Source organism: Phoca vitulina, unplaced genomic scaffold (assembly GCF_004348235.1).
Source record: "Phoca vitulina isolate PV1807 unplaced genomic scaffold, GSC_HSeal_1.0 scaffold92, whole genome shotgun sequence".
Taxonomy (NCBI): Eukaryota; Metazoa; Chordata; class Mammalia; order Carnivora; family Phocidae; genus Phoca; species Phoca vitulina.
This window is the reverse complement of record NW_022589795.1, coordinates 1,923,198-1,950,549: the sequence shown is the minus strand read 5'-3', so window position 1 is coordinate 1,950,549 and position 27,352 is coordinate 1,923,198. Positions and strand designations below refer to the sequence as shown.

The window sequence follows — 27,352 nt, the reverse complement described above, 5'->3', positions numbered from 1 at the left end:
TGTGGCGTAATAGTTGCCTGATTGAGAAGAAGTAATTAATATTTCAGAGGGATTCAAGATCCTTCCACTTCCCAACCAAATGCAATTAGTTGAGTGATTCTCTGCCCAGAGGTGGACAGGTGACAGTGGAGGGTAGCCTTCATAATGGGAAGGGGACTTTTTTCTGAGTTGAATTAGGAGGATCTTCTGGTTTGAGGGCTGAGGAGAGGGTTGGAAACAGTGTGCTCCCTCAAGCCTCAGGTTGGAAACAGAAACCTGCAATTCCAGTCTCCACCATGTGGGGTCGCTAACTAACTCTCTTCTCCTCCCTCAGTAACGGGGTGGGGGGAGCTCAGAGGCGCCAGGCCTTTCAGCAGAGTTTGGCCTGGTTTTATGGCTTTTCCCTATATCTATATACCCAAATTTATCCCCTCCAGAGCTCAGGGGTGAATTGAGTCTCTTGGGGCCCTGGGGACCAGTCCCCTGCTTCCTGGATGGATTCCCAAGTAAAACCCATTTCTGAGATTTCCAAGCAAGTTTCCAGGACGCAGTCCATTTCCCTCCCTTCCTTTCTTCCTCCCTCCCTTCCTTCTTTCTTTCATTTTATTTCTTTTTTTAAAAAAAGATTTTATTTTGGGGGTGCCTGGCTGTAGAGCATGCTACTCTTGGTCTCGGGGTTGTGTGTTCAAGTCCTCATGTTGGGCCTGGAGCCTACGTAATAATAATAATAATTAATAATAATAATAAATTTATTTTTAAGTAATCTCTACACCCAAAGTGGGACTCAAACTCACAACCCGGAGATCAAAAGCCATAGGTTTCCCCGACTGAGCCAGCCAGGCGCTGTGGTCCATTTCTGGTCTTAGGAGTCCAGTTAGCAAGAAAGAGGGATGATCTCTGCATATTCTGGAAGACAATTAGAGGGGTTGGGGGACACTGAGGTCAGAGAAGTACCGTGGCTGGCCCCATATGCTGTCTGAGCAGAGGGTGGTCTCCAGGCTGAACCTACAAGTATTCCAAGGCCACACACTATCTTTTACCAGCAGGTCTGGGGTGGAGCTGGAGGCTGGCGAAGGCAGACACCTAACTGGGTTTAACACTTTATTTACTTCTTTTTTTTTTTTTTTTTTAAAGATTTTATTTATTTATTTGAGAGAGAGAGAATGAGAGAGAGCACATGAGAGGGGGGAGGGTCAGAGGGAGAAGCAGACTCCCTGCCGAGCAGGGAGCCCGATGCGGGACTCGATCCAGGGACTCCAGGATCATGACCTGAGCCGAAGGCAGTTGCTTAACCAACTGAGCCACCCAGGCGCCCCAACACTTTATTTACTTCTTGAGATGGGACTCTGAAGAAGGATAGCGAGTTACTTCTTTCCGTATTCCGTAAGCAGGGGGTATGGACCAGCTCTCCCATCCAGACTTAAAATAAGACCTCGAATTCCCTCTGGAAGACGTTTCCCCCGTCTTTGCAAATTCTTCCAGAGACTCTGGGATCCAGCTATCCACCATTCGAGTCCTTCGAAGCTGCCCCTGAGCCCGAGACCCTATGGGGATGGGTCTCCTGCCCCTTGGGGATCTCCCTAAACTCCTCCTGTTCCTTTTCCCAATTGGGAAACAGGATAACGGGGAAAGGTGAGGCACGCCCGGAATTGAATCGCGGCTCTAAGCTGAGAGAAGGGAGCGGAGTAATCTTTCACCATCGCCCTTTTAAGGGATCGCTGGGCGCTAGTAGTGGGTACGGGTCCAAGCCCCTGCTTCCCCGAGTGGAAAGCGAGCAGGGCGTCTTGGGCTGTGCGGTTTCTCCCAAACCACTACCTCCCCGCCTACCCTCTAGCTGCACGGAAAGACGACTTTCTCCGGCTTTTCGAGCTGCATCCAGATCCCCCTCCCTTCTTCTCCCCTCTCGGTCTCCGCCCCCTCGCGCAGAGGAGGCCTCGCCGCTTTAAGAGCCGGGGTAGCGATTGACAAGCAATAAACGCGGAGCGCGGGGCTGCGCTGGAAACGCACGGAGCTAGGGGCTGCCCGGGGCGCAGGTAGGCGCCCCCCGACTCCCGGGCCAGCGCTCACCCCAGGGCCCCTTGTTTCCTCTTCGTCCAGGCACAGCCCTATTCTCTGGGTCGGGTCTCCCCCGGCCCCTTCCCCTCCCTCTCCACCGCCCGCCTCCCTCCTTTCTCGGGGGCTCCTAGGGAGAAATCAAACCCCGCTGCTTCTTGATGCTGCCCCGCGCGGTTAGGGCTCCGGAGTAACGTCGGGCACAGAGCTGGTGAGCTGTGCGAGGCTCCGGTATCCGCGAGGCCTCTTCGGGGGCTGTGCGGATTCGGGGGACTTTGGAGCCGGGCATTACGTAAGAACCGCGCTGTTAGCGCTTCCGGGGGGTGGGGGCGCGCGACAGAGGTTGCGTGGGTCCCGGTGCCCCCCCCGCCCCCCTTGGGAGGCCAACACCTCAACCTTCCCTGGGAGGGGGTCCTGGGAAGGGGGGCGCGCTGCTTCTTTCGCCTCCCAGGCTGTGGGGAGGGCGGGTCGGGGTCGGGGGCCAGGGTTAGGGTCTGGAGACCTGAGGGCGGATCGGTGCCAGGAGAGTAGAGCCGGGGTCAAAAAGTTAGGTCAACTATGGGGGGGGGGAGGGAGAGTGAGGACGGGGGCGGGGGGGGCATCCATTCAGTGACCTCATCCCCTGGTCTCCCGCGGGCGCGCTCGCAAAGAGCCTTCTTTGATGGCTCGCAACACGCCCCCCCTTCCCCCAGGTCCTAGCGCCCAGCCAGTTAGGGCCCGGCTCGTGGGGCGGGGGCTATCCGATAGTCCGTGCGTGCAGGTCCGCACGTCTCTAGACGCCCCCCCCCCCCCCCCCTCCCCCCGTCTGTCTACCCCCCCCCACGACCTATCGGTCTTCAAAGCGCCTTTGTCAGACCTTTCTCTTCAACATCTCTTTGTACGTGTATTAATGGAGGGATGGGTGGGTGGGAGGTTGGAGGAAACCTCCCCCTTTCGCGCCTGGCCCGCATCACCTACTGACCCTGGGTGGTGTGGATAGTCTGGAGGTAGGGGTGAGAAGACACCGAGGCCCAGGCGTTTGGAAGCCGAGGTGCGCGTTCCCAGAAGCCTGGGCCCCGGACCTTGGCCCGTAGCCAGGCTGGCTTGCCTGGCACTGCTGTTCTCCTGCGGGCACAAGCCAGGCCCCGCCCTCCCAGAGGACGGGGTGGGGGTGGGGAAGAGCTAGCCGACGCTGTGGGAACTGATTACCCAGAGAAAAACCCAGGCAGGCTGGGCAAGACTCCAGGGGACAGGATCCTCCCTGCCTCTTCTCACCTTCCAGTCTCTAAGGAAGGAGGATGTCTGGAGTCCCCCCTGCCAGTAACTGTCAGGGAGAACAGCAGCAGCCCGGAGAAGGCTCCAGGTTCCAGGTGGTCAGGACCTTGGGTGGGGGAGGAGGGAAGGCATAGGGACAGCAGGGCTTGGCACACGCGCGCTGGCACAGGATATCTGGGCATTTCTCCCAGCCTGGGTGCTAGCCTGACGGGGGTGCCCTTCTTTTCCCTGAAAACTCCTTTCTTCCACGTCTTTAGGGGAAGACCCAGGAAGAAAGGGAGTCATCCCCCAACCTTTGTAATTTCTGCTACCTGAGCTCAGGTGACCAGCTCTGGCCTGGGGGCAGAAGGGATGGGGCTAGAGAGGGTTTTTTAAAAACCTGGTGATGGTCCCTCTGGGTAGAATCCTTTCTTAGGGGGAGGGGAAGTTGTGGCTCCCTACCCCCGGGGCCCAGCAGGCGTTCAGTCTTAAAGTGGGCGCTGCCAGCTGCTTCGCTCTTCTCTCCTCACCCCTGCTGTGAGCCACTGCCTCTAGTTGTCATGGCAACTGGGAATTAGGGTTTTCTCCAGCCGTAAGTGCCCCGGAAGGCAAGGGGAAGAAGGGTAGCAGTGCCCCCCTGCACCCTCCCCTGGAGAATAAGGAGCCCCGTGCTTTCCTTGTCCCAGCTCTGCACTAAGAAGGGGCAAAGGGAGAAAGAGGAAGTCAGAGAGGCCTCGGGAAAGTATGACTTCATTTCTGTCAGCCAGACAGACAAATGTTTGTAGAGCATCCACACTGGCTAGGGTTGGGATCCAGAAGCAAAACAGATGTAGTTCTTGACTTCATGGAGCTTACAGTCTGGGAGTGCTCCTCTTTCCTGCTTTTGACTCAAATTCTGGACTCCTACCACCCCCAAAATAAATAAAGGACAAATGGCAGGCAGAAACACAATTTTTTTTTAAAGAGTCATAAAACCTGGGTGTACAATGTAGCTCTCTTTATTAGCTTCGTGACCTTGGGCAAAGCAATTAACCTCTCTGATCCTCCGATCTCCTCCTCCTGGGAGATAGGGGCATGTAATATCTGCTCTTCCTGCCTCCCAGGACTGTGGGATCATGCAGTCTCTGGAGAATGCCCTGATCCTGAGGGGAGGCCCTTCCTAATTCCTTCCCCCATTGCTTTGCCATTGTGCTTTCTCATTCTTTTCTCTTCCCTCCTCCAGGAGAGACATTTCAGGGCCCTTGCGGACCTCACCATGCCAGTTGCTGCCACCAACTCTGAGTCTGGTAAGAAGGGGCTGTGGATGTCCGTTTGTATCTGTGGTTCCGGAAGTGCCAGGCAGGGACTTGAGGGGGGAAAGCGGCAGCCATCAGGCACTCTGGCAGCCACCTGTAAGAATAACCCTTCCCCCACCGCTGCTCCATCCTGCCACTCAGCCTTTCCTTCAGGCAGCTTCTATGACCCTCACTGCACCTGCTCCAGGGTGGGGCCAGAGACACAGCTCAACTCATCTCCCTGGAGGGCAGAGGCATGCACGCTCCAGAGATGATCCGCAGTATTGCCAGAGGGCAATGGCCTGGGGCCAGGCTGGTTGGTGAGGTGGCCCTTAGGATCTGGCCCTTGGAGGATGGCTTGGGGGTGGAGGACAGCCTGGGGCCACCAGATGGGTAGAGTAAAGCAGCATGTGCCAGAGATGGGCGTGTGGCTGTGTGCGTGGAGAATGCCAGCTCAGGAAGCCTGCACTTGCTTCTGTGGGAGGTTGTAGGGCAAGGGAGCGGGTCGCCCAGATGAGCTAGGAAGCCTCAGGAGCAAATTTCTTACCTCTTGGAGCCTGTGTCTCTTCTATAAAGAGGTTGATGTGAAACTCTAAGGCTACGATGCGGAAAGAATATTCCTGATAGGAGTATTCACAGTTATGCTCTGCTGCTGGGTTATTACCTCAATTAGCCTGTGACTTTAGGTCCTTTTTAGGACCTAGGCTTTCCCATCTGTAAGATGAGGTGATTGGATAAGAGAAGTGTTCTTAAATTTTCTTCGTCCTGGATTCCTTTTTGAGAATCTGATGACAGCTGTGGGCCTTCCTCATAGACAAATGCTTCTCTATGCACAACATCTGCATTCCACTTTGGGGGTTCATGGACCCCGTGTGCAGTCAGGGACCTCCCAGGTGCAGATCCCTATGCTAGAGGCTATGGGCCCTCACACTGCAGTGGGCTCTGGGTTCGCTCTGATTTGTCTGACATTCCCCTGCCTGGATGCCTCCTGCCCGTGCAGCCCCTTCCCTTGCTCCAAGCCTGCTGCTGCCTCTGCAAGCCATTCCAGGCCTCCCAGTTTGGTTAGTATGTCTCTCCTGTCCCTCCCCTCCGAGAAAGTGGACCAGGACAGTGAAGGCTGCTGTGGGTGGGCTAGACCCTAAACTGTGATACCCTTGCCCTCCAAGAAAGACCTTTTCTCCATGTAGTGGAGGAACTGTACTAATGTCCCCCAGCGTTGGCAGCCTTGGAGGGCTCAGTGCCCCCACCTCGTGTCCAGCCTGCTGAGCCCCCTGGGCTCTTCCCCTGCTCCAGGCTGCCTGGGCCCCACTGTAAGCTGCTTAGGGGTTAATTAAGCCCATCTCTGAGCCTGTGATTAAAGGCCTCTCGATCTGGAGCTGCCCAGTAAACCCATTAATAGTGCCTGGCAGGGGTGTAGAGGGGGCAGAATTTGACTTTCCTGCTGTAGGCACTTGATGGGGGCATGGTCGGGGTACAGTGGGGTCCAGGCAAGGAGTGGAGGCCAGGGCCTGCTTTCTCTGAGGACCCCTGGGGCCCCTGATCCCCTGGGTGTTATGCCCTGGGCTACTTCTGCCTTCCCATATCCAAAGGAAGGAGGACAGGAATTAGCTGCTTAACCTCTAGGATCCTGAGTTTCCTCTTCTGTAAAAAGATGATGTGTGACCCAAGCTATGAGTCTCTTGGCCCTTCCTGCAAGCGGCCCTCTCTGCCCCCACCCTAGGCTGGATTGGCTCCTGGCATCAAAAATCTAATGATGGGCCTGCTTCTTCTCATTTGGTGGCCATTACACTTCCTACAGGCCCTATAGGAGAGATAGCTGTGGTCAGGGTCACCCGCCTCTGAGGTCAGGGTCACCCTCCCTCTCCCCGCTCCCTTCCCAGGGAGATTCCAGCCTTGGGATCTGCAGGGTGAAGCCAACAATTCTCTTCCCTATGGGTCAACATGGCCACTGTCATTGTGGAGGGGAGATGGTATGAGTGTATTCTTGCAGAGAGACCCAGCTCTACTTCTAGTAAAGTGGAGGGGCCCTTTCCTGAGGGTTGGGGACAGGTTGAGGGATATGTGGGCTATGGCATGGACTGAGTGTTCAGAGAACTTGCCCCGGGAGTCTCCAGACCTGGAGCCCTACCCTCTCTGCCCTCTTTACTTGACTCCCTCTTTTCTTTGGATCACGGCTGGGATGTGGGCCGTTTTGAGGTGGAGCTGTACCTTTAAATCTCTCCTGCATCCCTGGGTTAATGTCCTGGTGTGTAATCCCTCCTGCTGCCATGGCAACCAGGGGTGCGTTTCGACCTGGTGCCCCTCCTCAGGGAATGGCTGTCTGGTGGCAGCAGCAGCTGGTGGTGTCCTCATGGTACAGGGTATCAGAGGAATGGAGGCACTGGGCTGGGGTAACTGCCAAGTCCTTTGCTCCTGCCCACCAGGGTCCCTGATGCAAGAATGCACCCTCACCTTTTCCCTTCCAAGATGCCAGACTTGCCTACCAGGCACCATCCCTAACCTAAGGGGAGGAGCTAGTGCGAGATGGGGGAGGGGGGGCCGCTGCTGAGATGAGGGGTCAGACTGTGAGGCTCCCCTCCCAGCCCAGGGTGGTGCCGCTCCCTTCCCCTCCTTTTCCTCCCTGTCCCCCCTACCTCCGCCCCCCATGGCTAGCAGGTAAGGGGAGGCATTTGGGGCTTGAGGTATTTGCCCCATGCCCAAGTGGTGCCCCTGCTCCTGGCCCAGGACTGAGAGTCATTCTTGGGGGCTTCCTTTGATCCTGTGGAGGGCATTGTAAAGGAAACGGGGCCTGGAGAAGGAACGTAGAGGTCTGAGGGCAAGAGGAGGAAGTGGCATGCATGTTTTAGAGGAGAGACTTCCAGAAGGTGGGGGGGGGGGCGGGAACAAGCTGGGGCCAAATCCCCACCCCGCCTTGGGTTTCCCGCCCCTGGACTGTGAGAGGGGGCGTCTCTGAGCACCGCCTCGGTTCTGAAGGGGCAGCAGGGGTTAACCCCCTGCCCCGCAGACCTCCCCTCAGCCGCCCCCTCCTGCCCCCCGCTGGTGCGAACACGGGGTGGGGGGATCAGGCCCCGGGAGGACCGGGACTCTCTTTCCCACCGCCCCACTCTCAGCTCCTGTGCCGCCCCCTCCCCACCCGGCTGCTCCCGGGCTTTGGCCAATCAGCAAGGCGGTCAGGGAGACTGAGCCTTGCTATTGGCTGATCCTGCAGAGGGCCCTCCCCGAGTCCCGCCTCCTGGAGCGCTGCCCCTCTCGGGCTGGCAAGGCAGCGACAGCGGCGTGGAGGCTACTCCAGGAGCCCCGGAGCCGGGGGTGGGGGGCAGCCATGGCGGGCAGCCCAGGTAGCGGGGCCTCCTTGGAGGGTGTATCCCTGGGCTCTTCTGAGGAAGCTGATCTCCGGAGGGAAGGTAGGGAAAGGCGGGGTGGGGAGGCTGGGGGCGGGGCGGGGGGAAAGCTGGCCCCTTCATCTACCCTCCTTCCTCGGGGTTTGGGCATCTGGAGAGGGTGCCCCGGGAGCGGGCCCTCGGGAGCCTAAGGGAGCTGGCCTGGGCAGAGGGCACTAACTCCCCCCAGGCTCTGTCCTCCTCCAAGGCTGACAGGCTTGTGAGTCTGTAGGTGAGGATGGCTGGGGAGGGTGGATCCCAGGATACCCTGGCAGAGTGGGAAGGGTCCCTGCCCTGGCTTCTTTCCGAGGCCACTAAGCGCCTTGCAGGTGTCTGATCAATACCAAGCCCAGGCCTGGGCAGGAGGGGTCTAGAGGGCAGGCTTAGATGTTGTTTCTGGAGAAGGTGGGGAGGAGGAGGGGAAGAGGGGATCCCTAAGCCATGTCTGCTTCTCCAGTTTCAGTGCCCCCTCCTCCCCATCCCTATTCCCTCCTGGAGGAGGGGGCACTGACAAGAGTAGTGAGAGGAGCCAGGGATGGTACCCAGGCCCCCTCCACGGCTCAAGCGCTGTTATGTAGATCCAGGCGTGGGTGGCTGGGTGGCAGAGTAATGATACCCCCTGCCCATCTCTGCCCCCAGCTGGGCACACTCTGCTCCTCCCTTCCTCCTCCCAGAACCTGCCACAGCCAGGAGCTCCCACCTCCGTGGGTGGGTACAGACAAGCCCTACCTCAGACCTCAGCAGCCACTGCTGTAGCCCAGTGTCAGGTGTTCTCACGTCCTTGGTTATGTCCCATGCCAGGCTGAGAGGTTGCTGATCCTTGGGCTGACTTGGTCTAACCTCTGCCCTTTGGTGCCCACAGCACCCCAGGGTGCCTGTCTCCCCAGCTCCTGTCAATGTTCTGGGCCGCAGCTTTGGCTTCCTATGATCTATAGTAACTTCTCAACGATAATAGATCACTCTCTGTCAGAGCTGAAGGGCCTGTAGACCCTGTCTAGTTCCATTCACCCATTTTACAGGAGGGAAAGACTGAGGCCAATGAGGGACCGTGACTTTTGGAAAATCGCACGGAATTAGTGGTGCTATTTGTACTCTGGCCTCCTGCATGGCTGCCTGCTTGATTACACTCAGGGACGTGCTCCAAGTACTCTCTCTCCTATCCCTGAGCCCCCTAGGTACAGGTGGCTGAGTCCTGGGACTTCAGCCCACCCAGAGATCAAGCGAGGAGTCTGTGGCTCTCTGGTTCAGGGCAGAATCTGGAACCTGACAACTGCTTCCCTTTCTCCCCTCCTCCCACCTCAGAGTCCATTTCCTGCTTCCTAGACCCTCCCACCTGGCCAGGTTGGCATTACCTAGGGCCTAGAGGACAGGTCAAGGAAACTGTCCCCCTCCCTCACCCCTAGACCCCTGCCCCAGGCATTCAGGGGCTGGGAGTGCCCGTGCTGGGCAGGGGGGAAGTGCTGCTGGAGGGGGGTCGTCTTCTGTGAGACATGGGGTAGGAGGGGTGGGATGGCTCTGGTGTGTTTTGGTCTCCTGTGCCCAGCTGGTTCCTGTGTCTCACTGCCCGCCCCTTCTCCCCAGCCATGCAGCAAGTCCTGGACAACCTCGGATCGCTCCCCAATGCCACGGGGGCTGCAGAACTGGACCTGATCTTCCTTCGAGGCATTATGGAAAGTCCCATAGTGAGATCCCTGGCCAAGGTACAGTGCTCCAGGGAGGTGGGCGCAAGGGCACTGGCCTAGGGAGTTTATGGGGTGTTGGCCATAGGGTGCCCAGGAACGGGGCATGTGGCCCAGAATACCCGTGGAGGGGCTCTGCATGAATATCTATGCCCAGGTGATGAGTCTTCATGACTGCAGGTGGCCGGCTGTCCCGTGCCTGGCTGGTGGGAGTGTGGACAAGCCCATGAGGATGCGTGTGACTGCCAGCTGGTGGGGGGTGGGACTGGTGCCTGTGCATTGGACTCTCCAAGAGTTCGTCCTGCCTGTCCCCTCTGCCTTTGGGCATTTTGTGCAGATGTCTTTTTAAGGTCACCTGCCATGCTTCAGGTGGGCGAGAAACTCACTAAGAGAGAAAGTTATTAAACAATTTGGTAATGGCCATGATAGAGGCAGATGCAATAGGTGTTTTAGGAACGTAAAGGACAGATGCCTAACCTGGTCTGGGGTAGCCAGGGAAGGCTTCCTGGAAGAAGGGCCGCTTGAGCTGAGTCTGGAAGCCTGAGGAGGAAGGGGAGGGCATTTGGGGCCAAGGAAAGAGCTTGAGCAGAAACAGAGGTGAGAAAAAGCCAGAAGTCTGGGGGGCGTGAGGCTGGAGCTTCAGGTATGAGAGAGGGAGTGTAAGCTGCAGACATGCTCACAGGATGTGGAGGGCACTGGGGGCTGTGCTGGGGGCTTGGGCCTTGTCCTCTGATGTCCTGTGAGTGACGTGGAAACTTTCGTGGGTTTTAAGCAGGGGCGTGATGATGGGACATGGACGTTTTAGGAGCATCCCTCTGGCAGCCACATGGAGGATGGTTGGAGGGTCATGGCTGGAGCTGGAAAGGCCAGAGTTGGGGATGACCCTGAACTAGACCTGTGGTAAACCTAGGGCTTGAGGGAGGGGAGGATGAAAGAAGTATTTAGGAAGTGAATTGGCAATGCTTGATGTTTGGGTGTGGAAGGTGAGGGGTGGGCGTAGCAAGGTGCTCAGGATTCTGTACAGGGGAAGTAAGAGGCTGGTGCCACCATCAGCTCAGAGGCAGGGTTGGGGGGGTGGGAGTGGGGTAGAAGGGCACCCCCTTTCCTGGGGGTAGAGGCAGTGGAGTTCTAGGGAATCATGTCTACTTGCTCAGATTTTTCAGAGAAGGGGGGCAGTTGTCTGCTGGAAATTAGGGATCAGGGTTGAACCAGTGGATTTGGAAATGAAGACTCGACTAATTGCTGAAGGGAGGGGAGAGGGACCCCACCAAAGCCAGGGAGCAGGATGGACAGAGCCCCAGACTGGCCGTGGCAGGGGCCTGACTTTCTGGGGTGGGGATGCCGGGAGTAAAGGGGGTGGCTTTGGTCCAGGTCTTGTGCTGGGTGTGGGCCGTGGAGGCTGAGATGCCGGGATGGTGTGAAGGGGACAGGGGAGAGGAAGTGTCTCAGAGTATCACCTCTGGGGCCCGGACTGGGAGGGACAGGGAAGGGGACCAGGAGGAGACAGAGAGGCAGGAAGAAAATGGAGGTGAAGGCCTGAGGGCTCTAGAGAGAGTGGATAGCTGTAAGAGAAGGCAGAGGTCAGAGAGAGGGAGGTGGGAGGTTTCCAAGGAGGACAGCTCGGGGTGGGGGGGTGACATGACAATTTAGGGTGTGGCTGCAGTGGACGGGGAGGTCAGCAATCTTCAAGAGGCCCAGAAATGGAAGGTTTGTATGCGGGGTGGCGTTGGAATCTAGGGTACGGCAGGCATCGGGGTGGGAGAAGACCGAGGCAGGCTCAGGGTCTCTGGGAATGGTGGTGGGGTGACCAGGAAGTTGGCGATGATGGTGATGAGACAGCGGGAGAGGGTGGCCAGGTGGCAGCTTTTCCACAGGGTAGGGATGGGGACTCTGTCACAGGACAGCTGTGGCCGGCTCCGGCATGGGGTGTGGAGGGGGAGCAGGCCCCACCGGAAGGAGAGAGCTGCGCAGGGGACGCTGTGTCCCGGGGACACAGCCTGGTCATGGGGAGCGTTCCATGTGTGGAATGGCTGAAGCCCCGGGGAGGTTCCTAATGGCAGAGGGTGAAAGTGGAATGTTCTTGGGAGGAGAAACCTGAGCAGACTGGGGTGGGAGGGGGGGATTGGAGAAAGGCAGAACGCTTTCCATTCAGTGGTCAAGGATTGTATTTATGGATTAAAAATAAAAACAAGGAATCGAGCATGTTTCAAACAAAGAGAGTGTGAGCTCGACCAGGGCAGGCATGTCTGTGTCCTGGGGGCCGAGAAGAGTGCCCTGCACACAGTAGGTGCTCACGGAATATTTGCTCAATGAATGAATACAAACAGTGTAGGAAAAAAAACCTAAGAGCCTCTGAGTATCACCTCCAGGATGGGGATGCTGGCCTCAGTGTCTTGCGTTCTTGCTATGCCTTTGTAAGAAAGAAGAAGTGTGAGGCAGCTGGTGCCCCTCCTTGGTCCCACTTCCCCGGCTTTCCCTCCCCTTAGGTGACCACTGGCTTGACGTTGATGATGTCCTACCCCTGAATGTTTGCCTATCTTGCCTACGGATGTGTTTAGATGTACACAATCCGCCCCTAGCCTATGGGATTTTAAACTTCCCTTAATGGAATTAGATAGCGCCAGCCGCTTAGGTTTGTGAGATTTCTAGTTCATATAAGTAATATGATTATTGACATAAGTATAGACGTAGATACAGATAGATTCATTTTATTTTATTTTTTTTAAGATTATTTATTTATTTATTTGGCAGAGAGAGCGAGTACAAGCAGGGGGAGTGGCAGGCAGAGGGAGAGGGAGAAGCAGACTCCTTGCTGAGCAGGGAGCCGGACGCGGGGCTTGATCCCAGGACCCTGGGACCACGACCTGAGCCAAAGGCAGACGCTTAACTGACTGAGCCACCCAGGCGCCCCGGAGAGATTCATTTTAACTGTTGTGTGGTGTGCCAGTATATGAAATAGAGCCCGGTGTATTTATTTATTGGTTCTCCTACTGAGAGACAGGTACGTTGTTGTTGATTTTCCGCCATTCAGGATGGCGCTGCGGGGAGCGTCCTCGAATTCCTCTGCTTCTGCGCATGTGCGAAGGTCTCTCTGGGGTGGACACTTGGCAGTGGCATTGCTGAATATGCACATTTTGACCCTTCACACCTGTAACCTGCCAAAGCTGATTTCAGAGTAGGATTTATTAGACCACGTCACCTCTGGGTCACGTTAGCAGTTGCTTCTACAGTGAGACAGATAATGAAAGAGGGGGCTTTCAGGATGGCAGAATCTCGGGGTTAGAGGGCCCCCTCCAAAGCATGATTGCCCTCGATAGTGTTCTTCTTCAGTGTCTTGGTCTGATCCACCCAACAGCTCTCCAGTGAGGGGATTGCTGCCTGGATGACTGTCACTCACTCAGTCATCCATCTTCAGTTTGACGAATATCTACGGCATGCTCACCGAGTACCAGACGTGGTGCTGGGGCTGTGGGAATGAGCTGTCAGAGAGCTTGTTCTCCGGAGGGAGCCCAACTCTGTTGCCCTGGGACCTCACGGCACAGCCTAACTGAGAAGTTACTGATGAGCTAGATCAGACTGTAAACATAAACTCCCTTCTCCAGAATTGTTCTTGGGGATAAGCTGGTCAGAATTGCCTCCCAGGAGATTCCCAGGATGGTTCCAGATGCATAAAGCACAATAGAAGGTAGTGTGGACCTTTCTTCAACACTGAGACTCCCAGTGAGAGGCTGGTGGGCTAGGGGGACCCTGTGACTTCTCTCCATCGAGCTGTGAGACGAGCAAGAAGTGCATCTCTGTAAACGCCCCTCTGAGCTCAGTAAGAATCCCTCCCATCCCTGTACGTGTGCCCCTTTGCAGTGGAACTTTGTCACTCCCTCATCAAAAAGTAGAGTTTCTCCATTCTTCAGTCTAGGCTTGACCACGTGACTTGCTTTGGACGATGGGACCTGCTTTTTACTCCTCATCAATTTTAATGATTATGTGTACAGAGATACATTTCTAATCTAACAGACAAAAGTACTCAGATCAAAGATCCAGTTGTAAAAACTCGGTTCTCTTGGTGAAGTGGCCCGTAAACTCAGGAATAGTCAAATTGGAACTGCCTTGGTAGCTATTAATCTCCTTCCCTTACCGTTGTGGAGTGGAGCTTGCCTCTCCCCTCTGGGGCTGTGCAGACAGGGTGGGAGGGGCTGGGCTGAGTAGATATAGGACCAGGGAGGGGCGGGGCCTGAGGGGACAAACCCAGAGGGTAAAGGCTCTGGAGGGAAGCCAAATCTGGCCAACAGATCATAAATCCAGGGGGTTGGCTCAGATGACAGGTGGCAGCACTAGCAGGTGGGTGACATCTGGGAGGGCTGACTTGGATCCAGCAGCAGATGTTCCGACAACAGGCAAGGCCAAGGTGAGCAATCCAAGTCAGGTGACATTCAGAAATTCAGGTGAACTGTTACCAGTGAGGACATCTGCCAGCTGGGAGGCCTGTGATCTAATCCATATGAGATGAGATAGAAAGAACATAGAAGAGTCACTGGCTGGCTGTGATTTTATTTTGTCTAACAACCTCTCTGACCCTTAGTTATTTCTTCTGAAAAGTGGGGATAATGATGTCACTCTTTCAGAGTCATGGTGGGGATGGGGAAAGTCTTGGATGCAGAAGTGCCTTTCAAACCATAAGGAGTTGTTACAATGCAGTCTTGGCCATTGGGCCGGAGTTCACTGGGAGGACTCCACTCCTGTGATAGGGCTGGGGTGAGAGAATTGACAAAGCAAGACAGGGTCCTAGAAGAATGAAGGATGGCGGGGGTGGGGTGTCACTGAAATAGAGACTCTGACCAAGGGACATGACAGGTGGAAGCTACAGTGGTGGGGAGCTCAGTGTATCAGTCAGCTTCTGCTGTGTAACAAACTATCCCACAGTTTACTGGCTTAAAACAACCATGATTCATTTCTCATGATCTTTTTTATCATTTGGGTGGTTTTTCTGGTCTGGGCTGCTCAGTTGGGGCAGGGTGGTCTAGGACATTCTCCTTCACATGACTGGTGTCCCAGCTGGGAAGGCTGCGATGTCTAGGATGGCATCCTCTCTCGTCCTCTAGGAGGGGTCCCAGGGTGCTCCACAAGGCAGTCCCAGCAGCGAGGGGGGACAAGCCCCAAGTCCCAAGCACTTTCCAGGCCTCTGCCTGCATCACATTTGCTAATGTCCCACTGACCAAAGCAAATCACATAGTCAATTCCAGATGTAAGAGTGATTTTACCCTCTGGCACACCATTCTCTGGGACTCCTATCAGTGTTTGAGCTATTTAATTATGAGCCTAGATTTCAAATGAGAATTCCCTGTCCTCTGCCAAGATCAGAGAGGTTGGCATGGGAAGGCAGAGGGAAAAGCTCTCTAAGAAATGGCTGTGTGGTGTTTCTGCTTTTGCAGTCTGCTCATGGCTGTGGATCAGGAGCTGACAGATCGGGATTCAAGTACCGGCTGCACCATTAGCTAGCTGTGTACTTGGTCCAGGCAAGGCTTCAGGGAAGTCTCTCATCCAGTGCTGGTGAGAGGACAAAGCGGCCCAAGCCCCATGGAGGGGGGTTGTCAATATGAACAAAACCACGCCTGTGTATCCTGCTTGATCCAGGAACTTACATGGAAGACTTCTCTACAGACAGACAGCAGCTCTACCGGGTTATTCACTACAGCTTTATTTGCAATAGTAAAATATTAGAAACAACGTAAATACCCATGAGATTGGTTGAATAAATTATGGTCCTCTAGTCATGAAGTGAGTCAAATGCAGTAATTAAAATATAATAATAATAATAATAATAATAATAATAATAATAATGGAAGATCTCCACGTAGCAGCATAGAGTGATTTCCAGGGCATATTGTTAAGTAAAAAACCAAACAACAAACCAAGCCAATTAAACAAACAAACCAAAAACCCAAGGAATCAGAGTGTGTATTGTGTTCTATTTTTTACGTAAAAAAGAAATATTTACTTATTTTCGTGAAAAGAAACAGAAAAAACCAAAACTAATGAAAATGATTACCTCTAGTGTGGGTGTGAATAGGGTAGAAGGGATGAGGATGGAAAGGAGACTTCCTCCAATTTACTTTTTATATAGATTTAAAATGTGAACCATGGAAATGTTGTACATATTCCAACAATACAAATAAATTAAAAAGAATGAAAAAAAGCGAACTCTGAAACTAAGTGCAGACAAGTGAATCTATCCACATATTAAATTGTTAGCATAACCATACAGGAAAGGGAATTAATTCTAGTTACTTTTGCTCACAGTATTCTGAGTGTATACCCTACGTGAGATATATTCTAAGGCTGTAATGTTTAATACAGTAGCCACGAGCCACATGTGAGTATTTATTTAAATACTTAAAATGAAAATACCTAAGTAAACCAAAATGCTGATGTAAAATTAAAAGTTCAGTTTCTCAGTCGTAGTTGTCATATCGCTCGGTGGCCTCATGTGGCCACCACACTGGGTGGCACAGTTGTTGAACATTTCCATAAATGCTGTAAGTGCTTTTAGACTATTCTGAGGATAAAAAGAACTGCAGATGAATCTTGACTTTTACTGAAGTTTGTGATAGGTAGCAGTGGTTGTTTAGCAATTTTGAAATATTTTTTTAATAATAGAGGACAGGACAAATAAATAAATGTATTAATGTTCTTGGGAAATAAATTATCACTGAGGGAGAAGGGAGGTACAAATACAGAATGAGAGAAGATGAGGAAAATCTTGCAGAGTTAGATTTTAATTGGAACAATCAGTATCGACTGATGGCTGTAAGTGACACCCCAGAAGCAATGAGCCCCAACCGCCCAGATCTTGGTTTCTAAATACCATTCCCTGCCAAGAGGAATCTGAGTTCTTTGGAGAAATTGCTGAGCCCAGACCTGGGGTAGGGAAAGTAGTGGCAGAAGGAAGAAGGTGCTCAAGGACTGATGGGAACATGTCGAAAAGGACACAGGCGTGTTTGGGGCTCCCACTGCACAAGTTTGGGATAAATTGAGACAATGAAGATAGTGATGGTGATGGTTTAGAACACAGGGTAAAAAGAATCCATAGTGATACAGAGAGGGGGGTGTGGGGGAGAGGGAGGAGGGGTGGGAGGGGAAAAGGACAAGCTCTGTCTCATAGTAGAATGCCAGCTAATAAACGTAGAAGGAAAAATAGAGTTAGAAAATCACCATTTTGCAACCCCCAATTTTAAAAATTGACTGGGGCACCTGGGTGGTTCAGTCGGTTCAGTGTCTGACTCTTGATTTTAGCTCAGGTCATGATCTCAGGGTTGTGAGATCCAGTCCCGTGTCCAGCGCTGTGCTGGGCATGGGAGCCTGCTTGGGATTCTCTCTCTCTCCCTCTGCCTCTTCCCCCCCACCCCCTTAAAAAAAAAGAATTGATTTAGGCAGGAGTCATAAATGAATGCTAATTCATCAGAGAAAGATTGTTGGGGGAACAGAATAGTCACAGGGTCTCAAGGCATGGGAAAGACACACGATTGCTTATGTAGACCTCTTGCCAAAATGATTAACCTGAGTCTAATCATGGGGAAACAATCAGGAAAATCCAGTTGTGGGGCATTTTACAAACGACTTGCCTGAACTCAAAAATGTCCTGAAAGACCAAAAGTTACTGGAATCTAGTCTAGATTAAAGGGGAATAAAACGATGTGACAACCAAATGTAACACGTGGTCCTTGATGAGATTGTCCATCGGGGGGGAAAAAAAACAAATCTATAAGGGGGATATTTTTGGGACAACAGTGAACATTTAAATAGAGACTGTCTATTAGATGATATTCTATCAGTGTGTCAATGTTGAACTTCCTGCGTGTGATAATGGTATTGTAGTTTATGTGACAGACCTCCTATTTGTTTTTAGGGATGTATGCTGAACTACTCTGGGGTGAGGTGACTTATTTTTCAAATGACTCAGAGAGAAAAGTCTTCATGTATATCCCTGAAATGGCACTCCTTACTTCCTGACCCAGCTAACATGACTCTCCCTGCTGGGCTGGTCCCTGGTGAAAGCTGCCTTTCCCTTTTTTCAGAGCACCTTGTCAGGAGCCCAGGGTCAGTGAAGCAACAAGTAGGTACAGGGCCCTCTTCTGGTACCGTGGGCAGTTGACCCTTGAACAACATGGGTTTGAACCGTGTGAGTTCACTTATGTGTGGATTTTTCTCAATAAAGTTCAGTGCTGCAAATATGTTTCTCTCCCTTACGATTTTCTTTCTTTTTTTTTTTTTTTTAAAGATTTTATTTATTCATTTGAGAGAGAATGAGATAGAGAGAGAGCATGAGATGGGGGAGGGTCAGAGGGAGAAGCAGACTCCCTGCCGAGCAGGGAGCCCGATGCGGGACTCGATCCTGGGACTCCAGGATCATGACCTGAGCTGAAGGCAGTCGCTTAACCAACTGAGCCACCCAGGCGCCCTCTCCCTTACGATTTTCTTAACATTTTCTTTTCCCTAGCTTACTTTATTGTGAGAATACAGTATATAATCATATAACATAGAAGATACGGTTAACCAACTTTTTATGTTATCCATAAGGCTTCCAGTCAACAGTAGGCTACTAGGAATTACATTTTCGTGGAGTCAAAATTTACATACGGGTTTTTGACAGTGCAGGGTTGGTGTGTCTAATCCTCGTGCGGTTCAAGGGTCAATTGTACTGATTTCTTGTCCCCTCCCTCCCTGGGAGCACTGACCTGAAGGTCTGGAGACCCAAGTTCGGGTCCCTGTGACCTTGAGCAAGTTGCTCCACCTCCCTGGCTTCCTCATCCTGGGCTGCAGGATGTCCAAGACCATGCCGTCAGGTGGGAGAAGCTGTCCTTGAACTCACATGCTTATAAGGTCCTGGGGGGCTGGGGACAGCTTGATAATTTTAATGACCCTTTGTGACAAGAGGATGGGAATGCAGGTTTGTCCTTTCTATTCTCGCTTCTGGAAACTGGGTCCTAATCATCGTTTGGAGGGAGAAAGGGGGAAGCAAGGTGTGTTTGCGCGTGTGTGAGTGTGCTTGAGTCTGGGTGAGTGAGGATCTGAAGCTGATATCAGAAGCAATGCTGAGGGTGGGGTCTGAAGTCAGGATCTGAGCGGGTAGGGGACAGTGTACGGTACCCCAGGGTTCTTGGGGAGCCTCAGGTGTCACCTGTTCCGCCCCCACCAGGCCCACGAGCGGCTGGAGGAGACCAAGCTGGAGGCTGTGCGCGACAACAACCTGGAGCTGGTGCAGGAGATCCTCCGGGACCTGGCCCAGCTGGCGGAGCAGAGCAGCACGGCCGCGGAGCTGGCCCGCATCCTCCAGGAGCCCCACTTCCAGGTTCCGGCCCTGGGCTGGGGTGGGGGCTGGGGCAGGCCGCTGGGAGGGGGGCTGGCAGGACGTTAGCGCCGGGATGGGAAGAGACCATGGGACACTGTCTCATGGTCCCTCCTCTTTCCACTACCGCCCCAGTCCCTCCTGGAGACACACGACTCTGTGGCCTCAAAGACCTATGAGACACCACCCCCCAGCCCTGGCCTGGACCCCACCTTCAGCAACCAGCCGGTGCCTCCCGACGCAGTGCGCATGGTGGGCATCCGCAAGACTGCTGGAGAGTATCTGGTGAGGCCGCCAGGCAGGGCTGGGGGTGGGATCTGGAGGGGCCGTTGAGAATAACCAGCGCAGACCAAATCTGGTCAGGAGAGGGCTGAGGACGAAGATGGGACCAGCTTTGCCCCGGGACGGGCCCGTGCAGCCCCAGGAGACCACAGGCACTGTGCATCTGAGCTGCACGCGGACTGTGCCAGGAGGATGGGAATGGAGGGTCTCTTAGGAGACCCATTTGAAGATTCTGGCTTGGAGCAGCTGGGCCCTCATCATACCCGCCCTCTATCCCCCCAGGGCGTGACGTTCCGTGTGGAGGGCGGCGAGCTGGTGATCGCGCGCATTCTGCACGGGGGCATGGTGGCTCAGCAAGGCCTGCTGCACGTGGGCGACATCATCAAGGAGGTGAACGGGCAGCCGGTGGGCAGCGACCCCCGCGCGCTGCAGGAGCTCCTGCGCAGTGCCAGCGGCAGCGTCATCCTCAAGATCCTGCCCAGCTACCAGGAGCCCCATCTGCCCCGCCAGGTGCGTCCCTCCGCCAAGCTTCCCCCCCACCCCCAGCCCGAGGCCCAAAGGGCCGCCGCCGGGGTGACAGGCCGGGGGTAGGAGTCCCCCATCTCCCGCATGCTCGTGCATTGGACCTAGTCGTGGGCACTCATACACATGCGCAAGGGACATGCGCACATTTAAGGCCTGGGGTACCCCAAGGAGCGCCCGTATCCACGCAGCCCCCGGCCTGCCTACGTGTACTGGGTGTGCGCATGCGCAACGTCGGCTTGCCGCGTGTCCTGTACGGAGGCCTCCTGGTTGGTGGATTGCGCGGGCCTGGCTGCTCTGTCCACCTCTCCGACTGGCTCTCCTGCCATCTGCCGGAGCCCCCTGTGCCAAGCGGAGGGTGTGGGTGGACCGACGGATCCTGCGTTAGGTGTCAGGATTGTGTCCCTTACCCAGTGATCCCGCCTTCTCCTCAGCGGATGGGTCCATGGCCCCAGGCCTGAGCAGGGGCCCCAGCACTCTGAGTCCTTTTGTTCTAGATGCAAAGGGAGGCTGGTACCAGGGAGGCGGCTGGGCGGGTCTGGGGGCAGCGTGCCTCGAGAGGGGCATGCCCGAGCCTCTTGCATCTTTGTGAGGGTAGGGGGAAGACGGTGGCCTGTGTGACACCCCCCCCCACCCTCAGGAGGGGGAAGTGGGGTGGGGGCTGCTCTGAGAAGGGTACTGCCCTCCAGCCTTCCCTTCTTCCCTCGACCCTTTGTGATCCCCGGGCCAGGTGTTTGTGAAATGCCACTTTGACTATGACCCTGCAAGAGACAGCCTCATCCCCTGCAAGGAAGCGGGCCTGCGCTTCAGCGCGGGGGACTTACTGCAGATTGTAAACCAGGACGACGCTAACTGGTGGCAGGTGAGCAATCGGTGTGTGCCTCCAGGTGTGGTGTGGGGGAGGCGAGGGCCTGGGGAGGTGCCTTCTCACTCAGGCATTCACCCCTCAACTGCTGCCCGTTTCAGGCATGCCATGTGGAAGGGGGCAGCGCTGGGCTCATCCCCAGCCAGCTGCTGGAGGAGAAGCGGAAAGCCTTTGTCAAACGGGATCTGGAGCTGACACCCACCTCAGGTATGAGGGTCCCCCCTATGGAACCCCTAATCTGGGATCTGACGCAAGCCTGCCGGGCCTCACTCGCCCATCTCTCTGTGGCCAGGGACCCTGTGTGGCAGTCTTTCAGGAAAGAAAAAGAAGCGAATGATGTACTTGACTACCAAGAATGCAGGTGGGTGTTGGAGGCCCCCTCCTTGTCCTCTAACACGGCAAACCCCTCCCTCCAGCCGCCAGTGACTTGTGCACATGTTCTCCCCATGCTGATGCTGCAGTCTTGTCCCTAGGCCCTGCCTACTCTCTCTCTGCTGTCCCTGGCCCCAGCCCTCTTATCCTTGGCCCCTGGCCCCACCCGTGCCACTTGAGTAGCCTGATGAGTACCCTCTCCCTGTGTTCAGAGTTTGACCGCCATGAGCTGCTCATTTATGAGGAGGTGGCCCGCATGCCTCCGTTCCGCCGGAAAACCCTGGTGCTAATCGGAGCCCAGGGTGTGGGCCGGCGCAGCCTGAAGAACAAGCTCATCATGTGGGATCCAGATCGATACGGCACCACAGTGCCCTGTGAGTGGGAGCCGGGCCCTGCTGGGTGGGGAGCCAGGAGCCGGGGCTGCCCTGGGGGCCAGGGCCGCGTCCGATGAGTGGGCATCTGCATTGGCATCAAGTCAAGTGGTACTTTTGGGGGACGTGTGGGGGTGCGCCCTCTGTGGCTGATGGGGGAACTGCAGGCTGGAGAGGGTTTGGGAAGCTGTCCTTTGAACCCGTGGCCTGGGTGGGCTGGACAAGCCTCGCCTCGCCTTCACTCATGTTTCACTTGCTAAAAACCCAGCTGGGAGCCCATGTGAAACGGGGCCGCGTGTGGTGACAGAACCAGCAGGACTGGTGAGAGCTCCTGGCTCCTGGAGGCAGGAACCGGAGGGCTGACCCCAGATCCGCTTGACCTTGGTGGGTGGCTTTGGGGTGCACATCGCCCTCTCTGGGCCTCAGCCCCCCATCTGTGAGCGCTGGGCTGGCACAGTGAACGCTGAAGGCCCCCTCAATATGGACGTCCCGGATCCGTGTGTGTCAGTGGTGAGGGCGAGGGCACGGAGCGAGGGAAGGCAGCAGTGCTGTGACGGTGGAGAGGGGCTGCGCGGCCCCTGTAGGACACGTGCACGCGTGTCGGAGGTGGGACACGGCCTGCCTGTGCTCAGTCAGCCCCTCCTTCCCCCTAGACACGTCCCGGCGGCCCAAGGACTCGGAGCGGGAAGGCCAGGGCTATAGCTTTGTGTCCCGCGGGGAGATGGAGGCCGACATCCGCGCGGGGCGCTACCTGGAACATGGCGAATACGAGGGCAACCTGTATGGCACCCGCATCGACTCCATCCGGGGTGTGGTCGCCGCCGGCAAGGTGTGCGTGCTGGATGTCAACCCCCAGGTACCGCCCCAGCCTGCTTGTTCCCAGGCTGCCCATATCCCCTCTGGGCGCTCGCTGCCACCCCCCACTCCCCATATATTTCCAGGCACTGGTCTCCCAAGCAGCCCCCATATAACCCCTCAACTACTGCTAGGGACCCAACCCACCTAGAACCTTTTTCTCAGCCTTCCAGACCCCCCACTCCTCTAGCCACCTCCAGTGTCCCAATCCCCAGCCACCTACCAGCTATCCCTCCACCATTCATCCCCAGGACTCAGGTCCCGGGACCCTAGGTACCATTTCCCCATCATTTCCAAGTACCTGTCCCCCCAGCTATCCTTCCCCCAGCTTCTAGGATGTCCGTGGGGGATAGACTCCCCCATCCCGTTTTCTTCCTGCAGGCAGTGAAAGTGCTGAGAACAGCTGAGTTTGTCCCTTATGTGGTGTTCATCGAGGCCCCTGACTTTGAGACCCTGCGGGCCATGAACCGGGCTGCCCTGGAGAGTGGGGTGTCCACCAAGCAGCTCACGGTGAGGGCTCTGACATGCAGTGGAAGGGTTCTGGTGGCTGCCTGGGAGAGAGGGCAGGCTGGGGCTGATGAGGGGAAGAAGGTGGTGTTGGGGAAGGGGAGAGGGGCCCACCCAAGGTATCAGTGAGGTTGGACTTGTGATTCCTGCTTTATAGGTGTGGAAACAGAGGTCTGGGCAAGGAAGTGAAGTGCCCAAAGTCTCACAGAGTCAGGGATACAGCTAGCCTGGGGTGCAGGAGCTTTTGCCAGGCCCACAGCTCCGTCCATTCTGTGGGGACAGAGTGCTTACCAAAGGGATTCCAGAGGGCCGGGGGAGATCTGTGGGCAGAATGGGCCAGGTGGGCTGAGGGCGTTTACAGCTGGAGGGAAAGGCTGAAGGGAAGGAGGAAGCTGGAGGCTGGAAGGCTGGCTGGAGGGAGGAGGCAGCGCTTGGAGGAGAGGCTTCAAGTCAGGTGTTCCAGGACCCCAGGGCACCTACCTCCCCACCAGGTACACCAGGAGCAGCCTTCTCCAGGAGAGGTAGGGTTTGCAGAACTCTGAGCTCAGGGGTCCATCTGCTGGCCATACCTGGTACTGCAGTTCTCAGGCCCCAGGTCAGAGCCGCGCTCAGACCCCGGAAAGGCTGCCTGGGCTGGGCTCCCCGTTGAAGTCCCCTGGTCACAAACATAGCCAGCTGGGGCCACTGGGCACATAGTGGGGCCAGCCCTAGAACTTCCACCTTGAACTTATTTAAATCAGTATTCAAAGTTCCCTTCTCACCCGTGCCTGGCCAGCTGGCCAGCTTTCAGTAGGTAGGGGCGGCGGTTGCCGGGGGCACCTGGGATTGCCCTCCTGGCGGCATGCTTGGGAGGTGCATCTCAGGCTGCGGAGGTAAGGGCGCCTGGTCAGAGTGGAGGGAGCACTGACTTTGGAGTCAGGCCGACCCTGTGCAGCCGCTGGCCGGGCGACCTCTCTGTACCTGTTTTCTCTATTGGAAACGGGGAATAATGAGTCCCGCCTTGCAGAGCCGTAGCAAAGATTACGTGGGTGGCAAAGCAGTTAGTGCCCTGCTTGGCACTCACTAAAGTTTATTTCCTTCCTTCCTTCTTTCACCCATGTGTCTGTCCAGGGTTGCGGGTGAGCCTGTACCTGATGGAGTGAGGGAGTCTGTACCTGATATGGCTGGGCTCTGGGGAGGGGGATAGATGGGGGGCTGCAGATTCCCCCTGATGATGGGGGTGATGGGGGGACACTGATGGCCGGGAGGTCCCCTTGTGCCGGCAGGAGGCCGACCTGAGGAGGACCGTGGAGGAGAGCAGCCGCATCCAGAGGGGCTACGGGCACTACTTTGACCTCAGCCTGGTCAACACCAACCTGGAGAGGACCTTTCGTGAGCTCCAGGCTGCCATGGAGAAGCTGCGGACGGAGCCCCAGTGGGTGCCCGTCAGCTGGGTGTACTGAGACTGTTCATGTGGACCGCACCCCTCCGGGCTGTGACCCAGAACCCTGAATCCATCCCCTCCCCTGGCCATGACCCCCAGCCCTGATCCTTAGCTCTCATCCCTGGCCGTCTGGCTCTCCCTGGGTGAGGACGGCTCCTAGCGGGCCCTAATCTGGCTTCAGCACAGGCGTGTGCACTGCCGAGGAGGTGGGTGTTCATGGGGCACCTCTGTGCCCAGGTGCTGCCCACTCCCGATGCCCACTGGCCACCAGATGTCCCTCTCTGAGGGCCAGGCTGTGCCCAGGAGTGTGTCAGAGTCACCTCCGTAATGCTCAGTCCAGAGAAGAGGAAAGCTGCTCTGGGGCCCTGTGGCCAGTAGGTACACTGCCCCCTGCCACCTCTCTCCAGCCGCCTTTCTCCCGTGGACTGGCCACGCCCACTCCATTCCGGGGCTCCTCCCACCTCTCACCCCTGGGGCCCTCCTGAAGGCTGGGGGAGCCAAAGTTTGAGCCAGCTGCCGCCGCCAGGGGGCAGTGCGGTCCCAGCTCCCTTGGAATGAGGCGGAGTCCCGCAAGTGGCCCCCGCCCTGTCCTTCCCTCACGCACAGCTTTTCACTGCCGAAGTCTCTCCACGGACTTCTCTGATATGCCCCTGACAGGGCCGCTCAGCTCCCCGCAGGGCAGGGCCGGCCGGGGTCGGCGGGCTCAGCGCAGGGAGGGGTGAGCTGAAGGCTGAGCCGTGTGACGGGGAACCTGCGACTACTGACCATGGCCCCTGGGGCGGGGGGGGGGGGGGGGGCACGTGTGGGCTCCCTGTTGGTGACCACGGTCCAGCTTGGTCTCTCTGGCGGGGTCCAGGTGGCCCACTCGCATCAGGTCTGCCTGGGGGGCTGAGAATGGGTGCAGAGAGGAGCCTGTGAGCCGGCCATGGAGCAGGGGCTTGGCAGAGGACATCTATGCTCTAGCCGGCTCCCTGTTGTACAACTCCAGGGGGCGCCATCCACACTGTTTCTGCCTGCGCAGCTTAGGGTCCGCAGGCTGGGGCACTTGGTCTGTGTTTGTACTGTTGGTGTGTGTGTGTCAGTCTTGGTTTTGGGAGAAGAGAAGCAAAGGGTTGTTTTGCTTTGGAGGTCACTATTTGGGGCCCTTTTTTGGGGGTTCCCCATTAGTCCCCATTTCTTATGAGACCCTTATCCCAGATTCCAGAGCCGTGACCCTCCCCCGATGTCTTTCTCCCCATCTCCTAGTGTCCCCCTATCCTATATGACACCGTCGAGTCCTCGAGTCCTCGGGGAGGGCAATTGTGTAAGATAGGAGAATCCCTTTTAAGAATGCCGTCCTAGACTTCCCCAGGCATCTGGCCCTCGTCCCTCTCTGTGATCTTGTCTGGGGTGAAGCTGTTCTTGCAGGGACCACCCCATCGCCCCCAGCACCAGCCAGCCCCTGTCCTTCCCAGTTCTCTTGAGTGTCTGATCAGTCTTCGCTGCAGGTTCAGCCCGAGCTGGCCCCTGAACCACTGTGTGCCCATTTCCTAGGGAAGGGGAGGGAGAAGAAACAGAATATTTATTACAAAGTTAGAAATATATTTATTATATTAGGGATCTCATTTGCATTGGCCTAGGATATGCAAATGAGATGTTAAGGTCAAGCCTGCTCCCATCTCATTTGCATAGCTCTGCATCCACTATGCAGTCACCTTTATACTCCTCTTTTCCCTTTCCTCAGTGTTCTTTTTATCCTCAATCCAGCACTTCCTTGCATCACCCTTACGACAGCCCAGGGGGCCCAGGAGTGGGAGGAAGAGCTGCTCTCCTGCTGCCCAAGGCAATGGTTTCCTTTGCCAGTTCCCACCTCACCTGGGGCACTTGGGAGTAGAAGCAGTGAGGATCTGCAGGTGCAGCCCCCTACCCTTGGTTAACCTCCAAAATCCCCTGAAGGAAAGAGCATCCCCTGATGGAGGTGGAGGGAGCCTGGCTTAGGGTGCTGGGTACCTTGCCGAGGAGTTGGCACCTGACCCTGTGGGGTAGATCTCCCGTGTGGATGCTGTTCCGGCACCTTCACCTCTAGTGATGCCTGGGGGGCAGGGCTGGGCCCCTCCTCTCCTGTCTTCATCCCTTCAACTGCGTCCTACCTCCCCTACACAAGCCCCACTCACTCCCTGGCCCAGGGCTGGGTTGGAAGGGGTGTGTGCCCACCACATTACCTCTCTGACCCTATCCTCCTTCCCTGGATGCTTGTATTTGAGGCACCTCGGGATAATGAGGACTCGGCCCCCCACTGTCCACACTCAGTGCCGGCCCTGTTGCCCTTCCCCTCTCCCCTCCCTCAGCCAATTCTTGAGCTTTTGCTCTGACTGGTTTTCTTTCTTTTCCTTTGATTAAATGTGAAAACAAAGGCTTCTGGGCTCTGTTGGTCTTTGGTTGGGGCCCAGTGGATGGCTTTGGTACAGGGTGAGAGTGGGGAACCCAGCACAGATGATTCTGGAATGGAAGTCGGAGTGACTTGTCTTGTGTCCAGTGATGTCTTCCAAAATTTCCCATCCCACCATTCCACATGCCCCATACCCAGAAGATGCTCATTCTAAGTGCTTGTATCCAGGAGTCTGTGAGCATTCGTGGGGGCCAAGGGGATTCAGAGACTCCAAGGCTAATCCACTCCACTTTGCCCAGAACTTGCTGTGTGGCCTTCAGCAGGTCCCTGTACTGCTTAGGTTCATCCTCTATAAAAATGTCATGGACTCTCCCGGTGCTAATGCTGGGATTGGTTCTAGGCGTTCAACAATACATGCCATAGAGAGCTCATTGAAATGTCACCATGGGGGTGTGTGTGTCAAATCCTTCATGGGTAAGGCATCAGCCTTCTCTCCCACTTTGAATTCTTCAGGGGACCCCAGAATGTTCACTGAGGATTCTCAGCAGGGGGCTTTAGCTCTTCCCTTCTCCCTGCAACAACCAAATAAGGAACTGGCTTTCTTCCTTTGATTTCCCCCAAAGCATCCACTCACACAGGGATGAGTGTGGGGCAGACTTCACTGGTGATTTGGAGACAGCGTAAGGACTTATGTCTCCCACCTAACAGGTCTGATGAGAATTTAGCATTGAATATTAAATACCCCAACTCTGAAATATTCCCTGATCATTCCCAGCACATAGAATATTTTTCCGGTCAACCTTTCCCTTTGGGGTCCCCTGCTTCCCTCCGTGTTGCTGCACCCTCTTCC

The 27,352-nt window shown here is 55.6% G+C and overlaps 1 protein-coding gene across 4 annotated transcripts; it reads left to right on the top strand.

Moving 5' to 3' along the window:
• Positions 1-1,852: 1,852 nt before the first annotated feature.
• Positions 1,853-27,352, top strand: MPP2 (membrane palmitoylated protein 2). 4 transcript variants are annotated; one of them, XM_032396538.1, is made up of 13 exons: positions 1,853-2,012; positions 4,487-4,550; positions 9,500-9,618; positions 18,788-18,940; positions 19,073-19,222; positions 19,502-19,729; positions 20,472-20,603; positions 20,708-20,813; positions 20,899-20,967; positions 21,191-21,352; positions 22,003-22,205; positions 22,586-22,714; positions 23,977-27,350. In XM_032396538.1, exons 2-13 carry the CDS (start codon positions 4,520-4,522, stop codon positions 24,151-24,153), a joined length of 1,659 nt encoding a protein of 552 aa, XP_032252429.1. In that variant the 5' UTR covers positions 1,853-2,012; positions 4,487-4,519; the 3' UTR covers positions 24,154-27,350. The 4 variants fall into 4 exon arrangements, with proteins under 4 accessions (XP_032252429.1, XP_032252431.1, XP_032252430.1 ...); XM_032396540.1 differs by lacking the exon at positions 1,853-2,012 and adding an exon at positions 2,053-2,323 and having other exon boundaries at positions 23,977-27,351; XM_032396539.1 differs by lacking the exon at positions 1,853-2,012 and adding an exon at positions 3,210-3,606 and having other exon boundaries at positions 23,977-27,351.